Below are 18,306 nucleotides of genomic sequence, written 5' to 3'. Positions count from 1 at the left end.
CAGAAGACAAACACTATACTTTAGTTTCCTCACCCAGGGAGCAGAGGACAAACACTATACTTTAGCCTCCTCACCCAGGGAGCAGAGGACAAAGACTATACCCTGTTGGGTAAATGATAAATATAAACATGTATTGAAAATTTTAAATATTAACAATGGAATGTTCTTTAAGACGGTATGAAATTGGTGGTAGCATTTTTGTCATAGTGACCAAACTCTTAAAAATCTATTGCATCAGTGTCAAAGCAATACATATAGTGGTCCAACTGTTGTGGATTAGAGACTTGGTCAATATGGAGAAGCCCCATATTGCTGAATGGTGGCTAAACATTGTCTATATGCTAACCTTTGAAAGATTTATCATGATTTTTTTTTAAATTTTGGCACATATGAATGTACATGGATAATAATCAAATAACATAAGACTTAAATGAAAGCACTACTGGGAATGACTACCAAACTGAATGCTAGTTTGGGTACACAGTGCTCGGCCTATATTTTAACAATTATGGTAAAAATATGAGAATTTTTTAATGCATGTAAATGGTGGGATGAATCGCAGAAAAAAAGAAGTCTTTAGATTTCAACTCAAAATTTTCATTTAGGGAGTTATACATATGAATCTGATACACCTGAATCCTTAAATTATAGAGAAATAGAATCATACAAACTGACCACAAAACAACTATTTCTGGAATTTAAAGATAAAACATATCACTCCCACATACACAAAATATACATTTTTTCCAAGATATAAATTTTTTGGTCACATAGTAAATTTGAAGTTTCAAATATCTACATACATGTAACTACAATTCCATGAGTTCATTTCATAAAGGCCTAATAGGTCAGGTGTTAAAGTGGCCCTTTACTGTAAGCAGTGGTCACATATTACTGACTATTAATCAAACTGTTCTTTTCTCCAGTATTTTTGAGCAAAATGGTGATAAAATATAGACACAATGCTAACTAACATTTCTTTCAAGCTTTTGTGAAAATATTTTGTAACAATACCTAACAGTCTTTAAAAGTATCAGTTTAATTTAACCAACATATACATATAAATGAATTTTTCAATGTTGCATACTTTATCGTAACATTGCTAAATTGGCTTTGTTAGCAGCATCTTGGCAAGTCTCAGGTTTGTTTTTATAACACATTTTTGTGAAAACCCTCTGCAAGGCAGCAGGTGTTGGATTGTCTGTTAAAAATCTGACCCTGTCATCAGAAAAGGGCTATGTCATATCCTTATGTAATACATATATGATATGCATTACTCTGTAATACAGTGAAATGAGAGACCTGATTCTAATTAAATTAATGCTGTCGTAGTTGCAGTGTTCTATGACAAGACCTCCCATATGTTGGTAGCCACCAGCTACTACAAGGGGACTCCAGCTCCAAATGACTGACTGTTCACAGGGTGACATACAACTAACAAAACACATACACAGTGAAAGAAATACACAGTATGAAATAAAAAAAAACCAAAAAAAAAACACACAAAAATTCTCTGACATTTAAAAATCAACATTTTACTTACAAAAATAGGGTAAAAAGTAGATTATGCAAAGACTAGCTACAATTTATAAATTAATATATTTGTTTCATAAACTATGATTTTCAAGAAATACAGTTGAAATAAGAAATATAAATATGATAAATTAATGACCAGAAATCAACTTTTCAGGCAATATTTTCCATATATTGGCCTTACATACTGGGGTACACTCCAGCAACATTTTGTTATAAGTCTCAAAGCAGTTTGGAGAAGTTTTCCAAAGAGCTAGCTTTAAAAAAATAGCATACAAAACATGGATTAAATACCAAACAATTAAAAAACAACTTGCCCTGTACTATTTAGGTTTTGGTAAGGTAATATCAAATTCTGTCAATATCATATTAAACATTATACAAAATTTTTCTTAATGCCTTATTTAACTTCATATTGATTGACCTTTCACAGAATGCAATAATGCAGGACATTCAAAACAAAATTTAAGTCCACATAATTTTGAAAACAAAATCCACTAATAATGTACACAACAAACAACATTATATGAATCCAAGGAATTTGAATTTTTATCTAAATCCTCAAAGATACATGGAAGGGCTATTAATATCACACATCCATGTCGTGATTTTAATAGTAAATCATTCCTCATCTCATTCCTGGAACAGCCTTTGTTAAATGAAGACTCTAGTAACCTTCTCCCTGTGTTATCATCAGCTATTACCGGATTCTAAGATTTGACTTGTGTCTTCATCATTGTCTCCTTGAATCGAGACATCTTCTCGTTTCGTCAACTGTTCCTTCCACATGCTTGCATAATGGTCTCCCTTAGCGATCAACTCTTCATGCCTATAAAACAGAAATTGACGTTTCCAATATTTCATTCCTCTCTTTTAAATCTAATACAATGTATGTATGAAACAACTGTGAAAACATATTAAGATGATTGTCCTTCAGAAATTGAACCCGGGTCTCCAGTGTGATAATCTATGACTCTACCGACAGAATCAAAGCAGTATATTCAATCAGCTGAGTGACCCGAGTGACCCAAATGACCCAAGACACCTATTTAACACCATCTACAAGCCACAATAACCATTCTATCTACACTTGTTTAATTTATCTGGTATATTGTATTTTACTGGATAAAAGCATATTTTCTCTATTGAACATAATATCCTTTTGTCACGAGATATTTTCATTAAACTCTAGGCAGAAAGTCCACCCTTTCACATACCATCTGTTTTGTCTTTTTCTATCAACTGCATTTTCAATAAGACTCGATATGATGCCAAAACCTTTTATGCAACCGAGCATTTGTCAGAATCCATGGCGCAAAAAGAGAGGTTTTTATGCAGGAATGTGGTATATCATTTTACACTCTCCAAATCATTTGAGACAATTTTATGAAAAACATAACAACTTGGGAATCACCATGTGTACTCTTAACTTCTTTTTATGTGTTATTAACAATTTCTTGAATAATGAAAAAATTTTTATTAGAAAATGTTTCAGCTCCCAATCTGAACAGAAACAGATCAAATCAGTAATTCTAAGTAGTGGATGAAATTACAAACGTATTTCACAAACACCTTTATTTCCTGTTGGTATAGCATAACTCAGGATGCATCTACATATCAATTTTGTACATAACTTGAACTGACATCTGTTCTTTCAGAAATGGAAATCAACTCATTGACACTCATAATTTTTAAACAGAAAATATCTCTGTCCTTTGACAATGTTTTTATATAAACTTGAACTGACATCTGTTATTTCAGAAATGGAAATCAAATCATTGACACAAATAAATTTTTGAAAAGTAAATACCTCTGTCCTTTGACAATGTTTCTAGAGTTTATATAGAGAGAATATGACTTACGTTCCCCGCTCTATGATCTCTCCTTCACTCATCACCAGGATTTGGTTGGCATGGATAATCGTGGACAAACGATGAGCCACAATAATGGTGGTCCTATTTTCACAGACACGGGCGAGAGATGCCTGGATGTTTCTCTCTGTCTTTGTATCCAGTGCTGATGTTGCCTTGAAAATATTTAAGAAAACAACTTGTACATTTCCTAGTGGAAAATGAATTTTATTGTGAACTTTATACTAAAATTCATTATACTTCAAATCTAGAATTCCTTCTTGAACAAAATTCATGCTGAATCCTTAGATAACACATATAGTGAGATGAAAGATATCACAAACTTAAACGATTCCTGAGTTACAGATCATACATCAGTAACCTTCAGATAACAGCTTACCTAAGACACATTCTTTAATAGACTAATGTGTATTTTTAAAATCATTTTCAATGTGTACTATAAAACCAACCATTATCCTTTGTGTCCAGAGCAGAGGGACATTAAGCTACAGAGATTTGCATTTTCTATGTAATATAACTGTATACTGACATCCTGTCAGATGATAAAGAGATAGATTTATTAAAAAATTGCCCCATTTTTTTTGTAAAACAGCTGTTTTTTACATACATAACTGACAGTACTACGTATTCTACAAACTTATCAGTTTAGATCAAGCTCTAAATATTGGATTGTTCTTAAGTAATTACTTACTGGATCATTTATATACATGTTAAATTTTTCTGAGTTAATCTACTGCATCTACTCAACTGCTCACCTCATCCAGTAGGACAATGGCTGGAGACTTGAGAAGTGTCCTTGCTATAGCAACTCTTTGTTTTTCACCTCCACTTAGTTTTAACCCTCGCTCTCCAACAACTGTGTCATATTCTATGGAAAGAAGTTAGCATTTTACATTCTCAGATTTCTGTTTTTGGTCACTTACAACTGTCTCATATTGTAAAGATACCGTGACACAATACTCAAATTGTTCATTTCAGCTCAAGGTTGATTTTTCTTTCTTGCGCAAGAAATGACTGGATTTTCTCCTACACTAAACCTTCCCAATTCCTGAAAAGGCCTTTCAACAAAAGAGTGTTCATCCAGGTACAACTTCTATTCATTTCAATAAAAATAACATCTTTTTACTTTAAATCTGTTGAAGACTAAATATTCAAAATTTTGTGTTCCTGAAACCTCAAATTTTCTTTAAGATCTGAAAATGGAATGGCTTGTCCATTTAAAAAGTTCAGATATTGTGGAAACAACAGAAACATCTTTTGGATGAAAGGTTGAAGTTCAGATTCTTATCACAAATGATTGTTAATAAGGAATAAACCTCATTTGTGTGAAACATAACAAATTTTTATTTGATAGTTTGTACATTTTTTTTCAGAATGGAACATTTAAATAATTAGACAACGTTTTAACAATTTGACTTTCACTTCTTGAATCTAAGAAAATAAAGAATGCTAACTTACTATTTGGAAATGATAAGATACGACTGTGTATATCAGCATTATCCGCAGCATCTTCTACTTCCTGATCAGAGGCTGTGAACTTGCCGTAACGAATGTTATAGCGGATGTTGGAGTTGAACAGCACTGTGTCTTGAGGTACAACACCAATGCACTGACGCAATGATTCTTGCTGTACCTGGCCAAATCAAGATCAAGGTCAAGATGAAAGACAAAATATTACAAATTAAATTCAGATAGATTGTTATAACTAATCATTAACACACTGAGCAACACTAGAATTTATTTTGCTTAAATACATTCTATGCTATTTAGTCCTTTGTCTGTTTGCTGAGTTTATCATCCTATCAACAGACAGGGTGGTGTTAAGGCGAGGTCTCCTTAGAGAAGCTGTTGACTGCCTCATAGAACAACATGCAGGAGGCCCATCACGTGCCATCCAAAGCAATCTTGTAACATGTCTTGCTTAAGGTCACAACCACTTCTGCTTAGACTTATCCATTTCTCAGCTTCCTGAGAAACATAAACTGCCACAAGTAGGAAGTATCAAACACGAAACCTTACAATCTTCCCATGAGGTTACATAGAAAACATTCTAACCAAAAGTGCTATCACAGTCCTCTATTTACTCTTACTGCCACTCAGATAGTAATGGCATTAAACAAAGTGTGTTATAAAAGTCATTTAAGCAACAAACCAGTCACAGTGACCTGTATTTGACATATTGGGTTTTTTTCAAAGTTTTTATGCTATAGGCAACCAAAAGTCCATTAGAAGGATCACATCTTGACAAATATGATTTTATGATATGGGTCATTTAAGGTCATGCCAGGCTTGGTTAGTGGAGGAAAGCTCCTCATCAGAGGAAAAAAAAACTGACCTGCCCCAAGTACATGGCCACTGCCCTAGGTAGGCATCGTACCCATAACCCAGACGTAGAGGGCAAGTGACAGTCAGCTTTAACCACTCAGCCACTGTGGCCACTTTTTATCTTTTTAATACCCAGAATAACCAATTTCATGTTTACAATGTTAACCCAAAAGTGAAACATTTTGGCTGAGTCAGATGGTCCTTAACCACCAGAAAACCACAAAAAAAATGTTCAGTAATTTAAGATATTTCTGAACAAAAATTTAATAGGAATGCCTGTCATATTTCAATACAGACTCCTTACTTACCAGAGATATATCTTTGCCATCTATAAGTATGCTTCCACTCTGAATATCATAGAACCGGAACAACAGACGAAGGATAGTACTCTTGCCACTACCCGAGTGACCAACCTTAAATGATAGCAAATGATGACATAAGCTAAATTTAATCTACACACAAATTTTATAAAGTTGATGTCACACAATTTGAAAGAAAAAGAAACAATTTTTCAGTAAGTCTGATATTGCAAAAAACAAGTAAATTTCATGAGATGAAAATTCAAGTTGTTTCATACATTCAGATACAGACCAGGTATGTCTCTGACTAATGGAATATGCGAAATAGTTACTACAATATTTTCTTGTATTACAAAATAAAGAAAAGGCACATCTATAAAATCTTATCTTGTATACTGGGCAACTAAACATAGTCAGATGTAGACATTATAAACATTATCTAAATTTTGGGGTGGTTGGGAGACACAGTGGTAACACATTCATCTTTAACCAAGGTGATTGGGGTTTGTTTTCTCAATCAGATTTGAAAAGATATGGGGTCACTTTCTTTAACATGTGGGTTTTCCGCAGGTACTATGATTTCTTCCAACAGTGAGAACCCTCATAAGGTCAATATAAACTATAAATATTAGCTTGTTTTGCAATTGTTATTATTGAACCCTGGTTGCCTTGGTGAAATGGGAGTGTGCTACCCCAACATCTTCCAACCACCCTGACAATGAAATTTGACCTCAAATAAACCTCTTCATGAGAATCAGCTAAACACCTATGTCTAACCAAAGCCTGTTAGATGGAGGGTAGGAATGTTTCATTTTCTTGACCTGTGAAGAGACATACACATTCATCTGATGCCAAAAAAGAATACTTACAATAGCATATGTCTGACCAGATGGTATATGGAAACTCACATCCTTCAAGATCTGTTTACTGAAATTGAAAAGAAAAAAATCAAGTTTCTACTAAATGTCCTCAAATATATCAAAAACAAATTTGCTTTGAAATAGAGTTTATAGAAAACAAGAATTGTTCAATATCATTAATTCTGATTTGCTTACTGAGTTTATTGCCCACATAAACAACCAGGATAATTAATTCCAACTTATTTACTGCGTTTATTTAGAAAATTTTAAAATATCTGATCAACAAAAGGAGAAAACGATTCACATTTTTAAATAATAATTAAATACCATTTACCTCGGTTCATATGAAAAGTTGACATTTTTCAGCTGAATTTCTCCATTTCTAGTTTCCAAAGGCTTGGCTCCTGGTATGTCTTTGACCTGAAATGCATAAAAGAAAATTTTTTTTAGCTACAGGATTGAACGAGGAATGTTTTCATTAGTACCTGAGAAAGTGCCAACAAATTTCAAAAGTCAAAATCCTAACTGGAGACTGGCAGCAATAATAATATCTGTGTTTAGCAAAACATGAAAATGAAGTTTCTGAAACAAATCTTAAACAGCAAAATCCAAAATGCCATTGATAGCCATCTTGAATATCTAATCACACTCAAGATATGACATGGCCAAGCAAGGACCCATGTTCACAGAACATATTGATAGACTTGGACAGGACAATACCATAGCCAAGCAAAAACAGAACAGGTGCTTGCATAGATATACATCATCTCCAAATCCCTGATCTTTTCATTTTTGTAACTATGTCAACAGCTTCAGAGATACTCGAATCATGTACATAAGCAAACTTTTAAAATATGACCTTTGACTCTTTAACCTTGACTGATGACCACGAAAAGCTAAATAGGTGTATAGATACTATGGTTTGAATATGAACCATGTCTGTTGAGGAAGTGCATGAAACATCTTATACACAACTTATCAAGTTTATCTTTTCAGAAGTGGTTAAATATGACCCTTGACCTTTAAGCTTGAGGTAGAACTTAATGGTTTGATGCTACGATGCGTATATGAGCTAAATCTGTTGAGAGTGTCATGAAATATCTGGTACGCAAGCTTTTCTTTGACTCATTTAACCTTCATTGATGTTCATCAAAATCTATCACAGAACCTACCACATTACCACACAGGCTTTTAAAAAGTATCTTTCAAAATAGGTGTGTAATGTTATGTAGCCAACAAGCATACAGTCATCTCTTGTCTGCTGTATTCTAGTAATGAGAACCAAGCTTTCAAATCTATAATCCTAATCTACTGCCTAGATTTCATATCTACGACCTTGATTTTAAGCAATCAGAATTTATCACTTCACAACTGATGTAAGTGTTTTACTTACCACAAAAAAGTATTACTGCAAATGAAAAGTAATTTAAAATTTCTATGAATTTATTTATAAATAATACTTTGCCATTTTTCATACTTAACCTTAGCCCTAGATTCACCTACCTCTTTTTCTTCCTCCAAGAGCTCAAACATGTTTTCCATGTCTATGAAAGATTGCTGGATCATTCTGAAGAATCAACAAAGTGAATACTGAGACAATATTATATTGATAAAAGTAAATCTTTGACAAAACACTTAAAATTCAGTCAGATAGACTGGACAATGTAACAGACGTCATTATTTATTTCAATGCCTCCAATAGGATTCGAACCCATAATCTCTGGCTTACTAGTCTGATGCTCAACAGATCAAGTTAATGAGAAGTTCTCTCAAGTCGAGCAGTATATTGTGGCTAGTATGTTACCAGGGTTACATCAACATGACTGGAGAGCGGGCAAAGGCAGTCAGCTTTAATTGTGGTTAGAGAAAAATGGCTGAATAGTGGCAAGGACAGCAAGATAAGTGGTGGCTGAATCGATGTGACTAGAAAGTGGATCATACTTGTCAAATCACATGGACAAACCTAGTGCTGGATGATAAATGATGCCAGGTAATGGGTCATGTTGACCAAATAAGTGATAATAAGTTTATTAAGTAAAATATGAGGCTGAATATTGAGCTAAGACAGCTAGATGACAGATGACAATGACTACGATTTGGCAGTGAAGGCAGTGGTGAATGGTAATGAATGTTTTATGTATATAAAGTACTGTTTTGATATCACTTGCAAAAAGAATAAATGAAATTGAAATGAAGCACTATCAATTTGTAATGAAAATAGTCCTCTACTCAAATAAGATCAGCTATGCTTTCTTACCTGTAATAGGTACCGAGCCAGTTAAGGGGAGCATAGAGTTGGTTGATATAGGTTCCAAACAGAACATAGTCTCCAACTGTCAATTTCAAATCCTTTAAGCTGTGGACAACAGCCCAAGCACACAGCAGTGAACCAGTCAGAACTCCTCCTGTGATGACAATGTTTTGACCAGTGTTGAGCAGATTTAGGGAAGCCGTAGATTTCCATTCAGCCGTCTGGAACAATTTGTATTTATATCACATGTGAACCTTTCCAAGTAAAAACTATAGGATTGCTAGATTACTTGAACCTGAGTGACTGTGAACCAAACTTTATTTCATAGCTAATTATTTTTGTCACTTACACATTACAACAAGGTAGCTGAAATCCACTTTCCCCAATAGACTGACCTTAAACTGTTTTCTATTATCTCTGTATCAATTCACAGCAATAAATCTTTTTTAATTTTTTGATCAAGAAATTTGCATATGTAAATTGTACATGGAACGTAATTGAGAAAATGGACAAAATATTACTGAATTTCTTGTTTGCTGTATATGTTGTTGCTGTATAACAAGATTTTATTGTAGCTATCTGCCTGTATATATAACACATATAGTTTCTATAGTACAAGCTTACACTGAGAGACAAAGAGATTTTACTGTAGCTATCTGCCTGTATATATAACACATATAGGTTCTATAGCTTACACTGAGAGACTGCCTGTATATATAACAACACAGAGACAAAGAGATACTAGGTATATATAACTATAGTATAGTACAAGCTTATACTGAGAGACAAAGAGATTTTACTGTAGCTATCTGCCTGTATATATAACGCATATAGTTTCTATAGTACAAGCTTATACTGAGAGACAAAGAGATTTTACTGTAGCTATCTGCCTGTATATATAACGCATATAGTTTCTATAGTTCAAGCTTATACTGAGAGACAAAGAGATTTTACTGTAGCTATCTGCCTGTGTATATAACGCATATAGTTTCTACAGTACAAGCTTATACTGAGAGACAAAGAGATTTTACTGTAGCTATCTGCCTGTATATATAACGCATATAGTTTCTATAGTACAAGCTTATACTGAGAGACAAAGAGATTTTACTGTAGCTATCTGCCTGTATATATAACGCATATAGTTTCTATAGTTCAAGCTTACACTGAGAGACAAAGAGATTTTACTGTAGCTATCTGGCTGTATATATAACACATATAGTTTCTATAGTACAAGCTTACACTGAGAGACAAAGAGATTTTACTGTAGCTATCTGCCTGTATATATAACACATATAGGTTCTATAGTACAAGCTTACACTGAGAGACAAAGAGATTTTACTGTAGCTATCTGCCTGTATATATAACGCATATAGTTTCTACAGTACAAGCTTACACTGAGAGACAAAGAGATTTTACTGTAGCTATCTGCCTGTATATATAACGCATATAGTTTCTATAGTACAAGCTTACACTGATAGACAAAGAGATTTTCTTACCTGGTACTTCTTAATGGCTTCATCATATCTGTTGGTCTCAAATTCTGATGCTCCATAATATTTCACCTTGAATGAAAAAAACAATAAATGTATGAAGCAATCAATCATTAATTCACAAGTGCATTAAACTTATATTCAATTTCACAGGTGATGAGTAATGATCAAAATTAAAATTACCATGTATATCCTACAAAAAGACAAGGGATCTGACACATTACCTCCTACTCAAAGTTGAGGATGGGCTTATTGCAGGACAATTAAATATCACTGGTTTGTATTTTGACTGAACAGCAATAGATAATGGTAGGTCTATTACCAAGCATAAAGCTTACTGCCAGATATATACATCACGGAACATACATTCTGGAATGTACATCAACTTCCTTTAGATAAAATATACATTGAAAACTCCATTTCTGCAGGTATAAATAGTAATAATAATAATAATACAAGTAATTCAATAACATTGTGAAGTATGGCATATGGCTTTTATATCCATTGAATAAGATATTATTGCAAACAAAAATCAAAAACAACAAAAAAATCATTCACAAAATTTCAAAATCTATCACGATAAGGTTCGTTATTTTGATTTCTATTTTCACTAGTTTCCATGGAATTACACAGCTGAAAATAGATACCATGAAAATAAATTCAGTAAAGTAAACATTAGTTGGACTTCCATGAAAAATACATCTCTTTTGCAACAAGATTTTTGTAAAACAGGGAACATATAGATACCATAAAAAAATAGCTTACAGTTTTATCAACACTTCAAAATACAAATTTAATTGTTGAAATTATTTTCTCTTAAAGCCTTAATCGCTATCATTTCCTGGACTTCTGCTTACCGTTTCAAAGTTGAGGAGAGAATCAACAGATTTAGAGTTACGTTCATTGTCCAATTTGTTCATATCTCTTCTGTATTTGGTCCTCCATTCTGTTACTCCAATGGTTACCGCTAAAAATACACAAAACGAAGTAAATACTGTAGAATAGTTAATTTTCATGGATTCTTATTATCCTTAATTTCATTGGTCTATTCATATGTCCATAAAATAGTGAACAAAAGAAAATTGACATGAACTTCAGAACCATACTAGTGGATTTTGTGAGTAAGATATATCCATAAAAATTGTAAACCAATCTTTTTGTAAAACCAGGAATTTCAGCCAAGTGAAAATAAATGATTTTCAGCACAGGGATATTTATTAAGTTTTGATATGTGACAAGCCCAGTACTGTGAAGTAAGGAATATTTAGTATGTAGAATACTTCAGATGTTGAAGCTATGATAAAGGATTCACAACATTAAATATTTCCGTGTATGTTCAGTTTAAAAAACATCAAAATTGTGACACATTGCATGTCCCTAAGGTCATATGTAAGCTAATTCCATAACACATGTATTGATAATATCTGCTTAAAACCACAAACACATCCAATTTTTACAAGATCTTTTCAAAATTAAGTATTCTTCACAAAGAGTTGGTGAAACCAAGTGTTTTTGTCTTAGAATTATTACTCTATACTTACAGGCAATTCATTTTAAATATGCATTCATAATACCTTGAAAGGAAGACTGGTTCAGTCAAAGAAGTGACAGAATGAAATATAAAGTATAGTATTGACATAGCTTGAGATCTGTAGTTTTTCATTGGTCTTCTCAGCTTGTTAATTTTAATTTTGAACAACTGTAACTCTGTTTCGTGCTGTAATTCTGTGCATTATGACACATTTTTTATGACACTATCACTGATTTATATTTATTTGATTATCGATTATGAAAATGGAACTTGTTTCAACTGCTACCAGAACACTGACAGAGGCCCAAACTACCTGTCTGATCAAATAACACTACATAATCGTCAAGCTGAATGAATTGAGTAAGAATTGTAAACTTTGAATTTTCAAACCTAAAAAAAACAAAACAAGGCACTTTCATTCACTGCCGTTACCACAGAATTCAACAACCCTTCCCTAATCCTCTGTAAGCCTAAATAAATCAATCTTTTAATCAGAAGCTGGTTACCTGAAACTCCTTTATTTAAGAAATAGTTGGACGTAATTAAATAGTAAAGCTATGACTAAACTTTGAATAAAAGGATTCATGACGCAAAGATGCTCTCCAAGATTTAAAGTTACTCTCCCATTAACTGTTTAATGCTAACTGTGCTATCCCGAATGATATCAAGAGAATTAATTAATGATGAATACTTACCGAGATATAACGCCATACACACAAAGACTACCAAACCAAAGAGGTAGTTAAACTGGGTGATGAAGTACACGATGGCGATGATAATATCAACAATGGTTGGTAAGATCTGGAATACCACGTAACTGAAAGGAAACATAATGCAATATTAAAGTAATATGTCTCCAGAGACCTACTCAAAGTTGTTTTAAGAGGATCAACTATCACACAAACGACAGCAGTCTCTCAATTAAGGTAGTCTCTTAACATAAATGGTTTCTCACGGGCGGTTCAATAACAACAAAAACAACACTGCATTTAATACAGGTGGTATCTTAACTGTCATTTTGTTTTAAGTTTGAAATAGCCTTATTTCAAACTGTATAACCAAAACCTTACATCTGGCTAATACCGGCGGTAAATGATATTAATGACATCAAGAAAATATGACCACTAAAGGTAAATCTAACAGCTTATTTCACTGTAATTTGAAAGATAGTGACATGTCTAATTTGAAACAAATCATGGATTTTCTGAAAAATTGTCAAAAATCTCATCACATCTCCAAACTTTTACTACCATTTTCAAAAACATGTTTTCTTGAAAAAAAAAATCAAATAATAAAATTTTATATTCTGTTGTTATAGACATTAGGGCTGAAGTTTAAACACAACATACAATTAACATTATACCTTAGAAGGTTGTTGATACTGTTTGTTCCTCTGTCTACGACCCGTAGTACCTCCCCTGTCTTCCTCTGAAGGTGCCATCGTAACGACAGACTGATGAAAATAGCCAAATAAATATATATAAATTTTCATACAATAAACATTCACATACATGTACACAAAGGGTGTCAAAGGTGTACAATTTTTAAAATCATTTTTCAATAGGTATTAAGCAGTAAACAGGACTTCATTTAAATCATATCATTCTTAGCTACATAATAATTCATTACTATCAAAGATTCTCTGTTTAAATAAACTTTTAGGTGGTAAAACAATCCTTGCATGAGGTTTAAGTTAAGACATCATTAAGCATTAGAAATTCTGTGAAGTTTATTATCAGGAAACAAGAAATTTCAAATAAGTTGCTGGTATATTTCAGTAAAACATTTTTTTTTTCAATTTTATCTTATTTTTCTTTGTAAAAGATTGCAAAGTTTAACAGCCTCTTTCATAAGTATAAATTGTTCTGACATACATGAGTTAAATTTGATAACTATGAAATATGGACATATTAATTTTACCTGTGCAGATGGTGAAAAAGTTTCACCTGTATTTTCCGGGTAGTAAATTGTTGAACTGGTATCCATAGAAACGTTCTTATGTTGCTAAGGAATCCTGAAGTTCCTATAAACAAGAAACACATTGAAAATGTCATTTAAAAGGTTTTTTTTCAAACTACAACTAATGTATATTTAAGTCATTTTCAAAATAAGAAAACTGCTTTACCTAATTTTCAAAAATCTGATAGTCTGGATAAAGATTAATCACATTGTATGTGATGTATGATAAACATTAACCTATCAAGCTTTTCTGTGACCACGACTACAACAAAAGTTCTCAAAATGACCACAGCTCTTGAAAGGACAACAATTAACAAAAGTGTAATTTTAACAATTACGGTTTCTTCTCCAAGGAACCTATCCATCTTTAATTCTACATAGACTGTATAACTAGTAAATTAGCCATAGAAAAGACTGAATTGTTTCTTGTAAAAGGTAAACAATATCTACATAATGTGACAAAAGTGACACCAGGAGTCTTTAGTCAAAAACATCTCTTCCAATACAGCTGGGTTACACAACATCATACCTGAACCACCGCCCTTAAAGAATATCAGAACGGAGTAGATGAGGATATAATTCCAACAAAACTCTGGCTTGTGTACATCTTCTGTGACTGTTGTACTCACTGGTCCCTCTGACAAACTGTTCACTGCAAACAAACGTTATATAAGTCATATGTCATATTGTCATAGATACCTAATACCTTGATATATGTACTTCACATAGGAATAAATGGTGAAACTGCAGTTAGCATGGTATGAATGTAAATAGGGTCACATGACTTGGTTATAAGACCAATGACATTGTAATTATATTGCTGATGTCAAATCCTGTTCAATGAAACTGATTATATAAACAGTACACTTAGATTATTACTTTGCTAAAGCCTGTTTCTTACATCTGCTGTTAGTTTTCAGTGTCAAGGACAACATTCCCTTGAGTGTTCAATTTTGAGAGGTCCAATGTTAAGTAACTCTCAGGTAAAAAATGCTGCTAAATGAATTCAAAGACTCCTAGTACATATGAATTCGCTGTAACTGTCTCCTGTAACTATGACATACCTATGTATTTGCTGTATATTGGTACCAAGACATTTATACCCCGTCCCGCACCCAGAATCACAAGACACCCAATAACAATGAGTTGACGCCACCAACTACCCTTGGGCCACACATAGGGTAACATCATCCGCAGTTTCTTTAGCACATTGGCCCATGTTGAGCCCTGATGAGTCCTTGACCTACTTCCGTCTTGCTGAAAAGATATATACATGTAGATGGAGAGTCAGATATGGCAGCAAGAAAAAAGCTTTTCTACAGGCGATAAATACAATTTGTAATAAAGACAATAGATATGGCTTCTGCAGACTGTATTGTATAACATGCATTTTACCACCGATATTCACAAAATATGTAGACTTCATTTGTGTATGGCTATGATTTTGATAAGATTTACACATTAAAGAAGTATTCTATGTATAAGTATGTAAATTCATCATCCTATACACTAGAATAAAAACCATTGCATCTGAGCAACATTTACCTACATTATACCATAGCTAGAACAAAAACACAAAAAACACCTGTACTCTATCTGACCTTGGCTTATTGGAGCATGCAATGCACTTTAGTTTAAGTGCTCAAGCAAATTTTTGTTCTGCCTCTTAAAAATATTGCTGAAATTTCCCCTTTATTTTTCAAACTAAAATTATTTTTTTCTGCTTCTAAAGGGTTATGCTTTGAATTTCATTAACATGCAATGCTCTTATTAGGTTGAATATGGTATGTATACCAGTACCAAGAGAATACAATAACCTGTTCCTCATCGTTGATCAGTAGATGGTATCTACTGCTTGGCACACCTGGAGCTCTTAGACCTATAACTACAACCAGGAGAGTGCATACATAACGCACCACCCAAAAGCCAAACTCCATCTTGTCTGAATCCCTTTAAAATAAACAAAAAAAAAACTGTAATGTAAGTCTTGTGAAAATAAATGAAATCAATTTTCAAAAACACTTTTGTCCAAAATATGGATATTCTTACATATATGACAATGTAATAAAACCCAATCAAAACGTTTAATGCTCATATTTTTTCTTGAATATCAGGTGAAATAAATTTAAATAATTCATACGTTTTAAGAGACCACCACCACAACGGGCTCCACCACGAAACAAAAGCCAAGTTCTCTTTAATGAATGCCAGGCCCCAGATTCCTAGGAGTACCAGGCCATGTCCGCGGGTCGGAATGGATGGCAGAGCACTGTTTCGTTCCAACAATAGCAGGCGTATTGTTGATAACCAGACAACAGACATAGCAAGTGCTGATAGTAACTGATATCCCACTACATATTTTGGCTCAATTACCACATCCTGTAAGATGACGTGCACAACAGCTTCCAATGCAAGAAGAAAAGTGAATATCATCTGTAAGGAAAATCCACATGATCCTTCCTGGAATCTCTTTTTATCAACTGGTATTGAGTACTTCCTGAAGATTGAACACTGAATACATCCACATATCAACAAGAAAACAAATATGATAGAAGTTGAAATCGTTTCCAAAAAGCAAGGGTTAATACCCTTATGTGACCAAACTGTTGTAAAGCTTGTTGCGTTATAGCAGAACTGCATGGTGACAAATTAACGTCTTCAAAAAACAGGAAACAATCTGAAGAATAGAAACAGAAATTATTGTAAGTAACAATATAGTACAATTACTGACAATGTATTTAGATATTATACAATGGAGTAGGTTGGATGGCTGGGGCCCAGGCCTCATTGGGGGGATGTCATTTTGAACAGTATACATCTACAAAAATGATGAAAAATAATTAATTTCATAAGCAGAAATAGTGTGGATAGGTGGATGAACTAGTTATGTTAAAAATTTAATATAAAAGGATTTAATTTTTTCTAAAGTGATATATTAATAAATGAATCACATACTTCCATTGGAATTATTCATGTAATATGCTTGCCAATGCTTCCAATAACTTCTGATTTAAGACCCCTTATTTTGTTACTGTCAAATTGTTGGTCAACAATTTTAGTTAATATTATGATTGTTACTTCTAAAACAAACAACAATGAAAATTCAATTAATCAATGTCTTCCTCCACATTTAACTCACACTTGTTTATTATGCAGTTTTAATAAAGAGTATAAAGATATATGTTGATATATACTTGTAAATCATAGCATTAATCTATATCATTCAATGTTTGATCATCTCTGCACCCAAGTACAAACATTGTCTTTAAATGTTAAATTCTCCATCAATTCAAGTCAAATAATGCAAATTATCTTATGTAAGCACTAAATAATTCAATTTTTTTCAGACTGGTAGAATATACATCTGGTGGAATGTATTTTCATTACCGGTATGTGGGTAGTGTCAAGACAATTTGACAATTGAAACTTCTTGGAATATTACTGAAGTGTGTCTGCTGAACACATACACAAGTATTACTCAGATATTGGGTAGAGTAGAAGAGAGATTTTATTAGCGGTGTCAGGAAGAAACCCTATAAAGTCATCTGTCGTCTAAGGTTGTCAAATCGGAGAGACGCAGACGGCTTAGTGTCAAAGACTCATTTAATATAATATTCACTCACAGGCTGCTATATTCGGTAATTGAGCATGATCGATCTAGTTTTTCACACGCATGACCACAATATATTTCGTGGAAATAAAAAAATTATTATTTGATACGCTTGTTTACATATAGAACTGATAAACTTTATAACTTGTGAAATTTGTGCTAGTGTATTATATCTTAGGTATTAATTTCAATTAAGCCGATAACCTTCCTGTTCACAGTGTTATCGAATGCCTTATAGGAGTCAAGTTATCAAAACTTACCCCAAGTGAAGTGCAACGTCGACTAGTCGAGTCTTTGTCAGTCTTAATGTTGCACTCTGTAAAATGAGCAACTATATATACTATAGACAATGCATACACGAGAGTCTTCGAGAATATTCCAACCAGGGCAAGCTTCACACCATGACTTGGCAAAACACCGACAGCTTTTCGAGTGTTGCCGCTATGGATTTTTCGTAACCTATAGGTCAACTTCACGCTTGTATGAATGAAAGCCAGTTTGAGGCGATTATCAAACATTTGTCCGATTCTGTCTGTCTGGTGTATAAAAAACAATATAACCGGACAAAATTCCGGAC

General features: G+C 33.2%; 1 protein-coding gene across 1 annotated transcript; it reads right to left on the bottom strand.

Annotated features, from left to right (window-relative positions):
* Positions 1-1,584: 1,584 nt before the first annotated feature.
* On the bottom strand, positions 1,585-18,095 carry LOC132560513 (ATP-binding cassette sub-family B member 6-like). Its single transcript, XM_060225181.1, has 19 exons — positions 17,990-18,095; positions 16,260-16,796; positions 15,937-16,069; positions 15,184-15,376; positions 14,649-14,771; positions 14,081-14,183; positions 13,524-13,613; positions 12,856-12,977; positions 11,487-11,596; positions 10,636-10,701; positions 9,146-9,360; positions 8,392-8,455; positions 7,223-7,308; positions 6,898-6,955; positions 6,038-6,142; positions 4,863-5,037; positions 4,160-4,272; positions 3,396-3,559; positions 1,585-2,362 (listed from the first exon to the last, which is right to left on the bottom strand). The coding sequence occupies exons 2-19, from the start codon at positions 16,757-16,759 to the stop codon at positions 2,227-2,229; spliced, it is 2,556 nt and encodes an 851-aa protein (XP_060081164.1). The 5' UTR covers positions 16,760-16,796; positions 17,990-18,095; the 3' UTR covers positions 1,585-2,226.
* Between the last annotated feature and the right edge of the window lie 211 nt (positions 18,096-18,306).

This window comes from Ylistrum balloti, unplaced genomic scaffold (assembly GCF_031769215.1).
Source record: "Ylistrum balloti isolate Yb309-2 unplaced genomic scaffold, AGI_CSIRO_Ybal_v1 Utg371072, whole genome shotgun sequence".
In the NCBI taxonomy this organism is placed as follows: domain Eukaryota; kingdom Metazoa; phylum Mollusca; class Bivalvia; order Pectinida; family Pectinidae; genus Ylistrum; species Ylistrum balloti.
The sequence above is the reverse complement of the archived record's forward strand: the minus strand, read 5'-3'. Positions and strand labels throughout refer to the sequence as shown.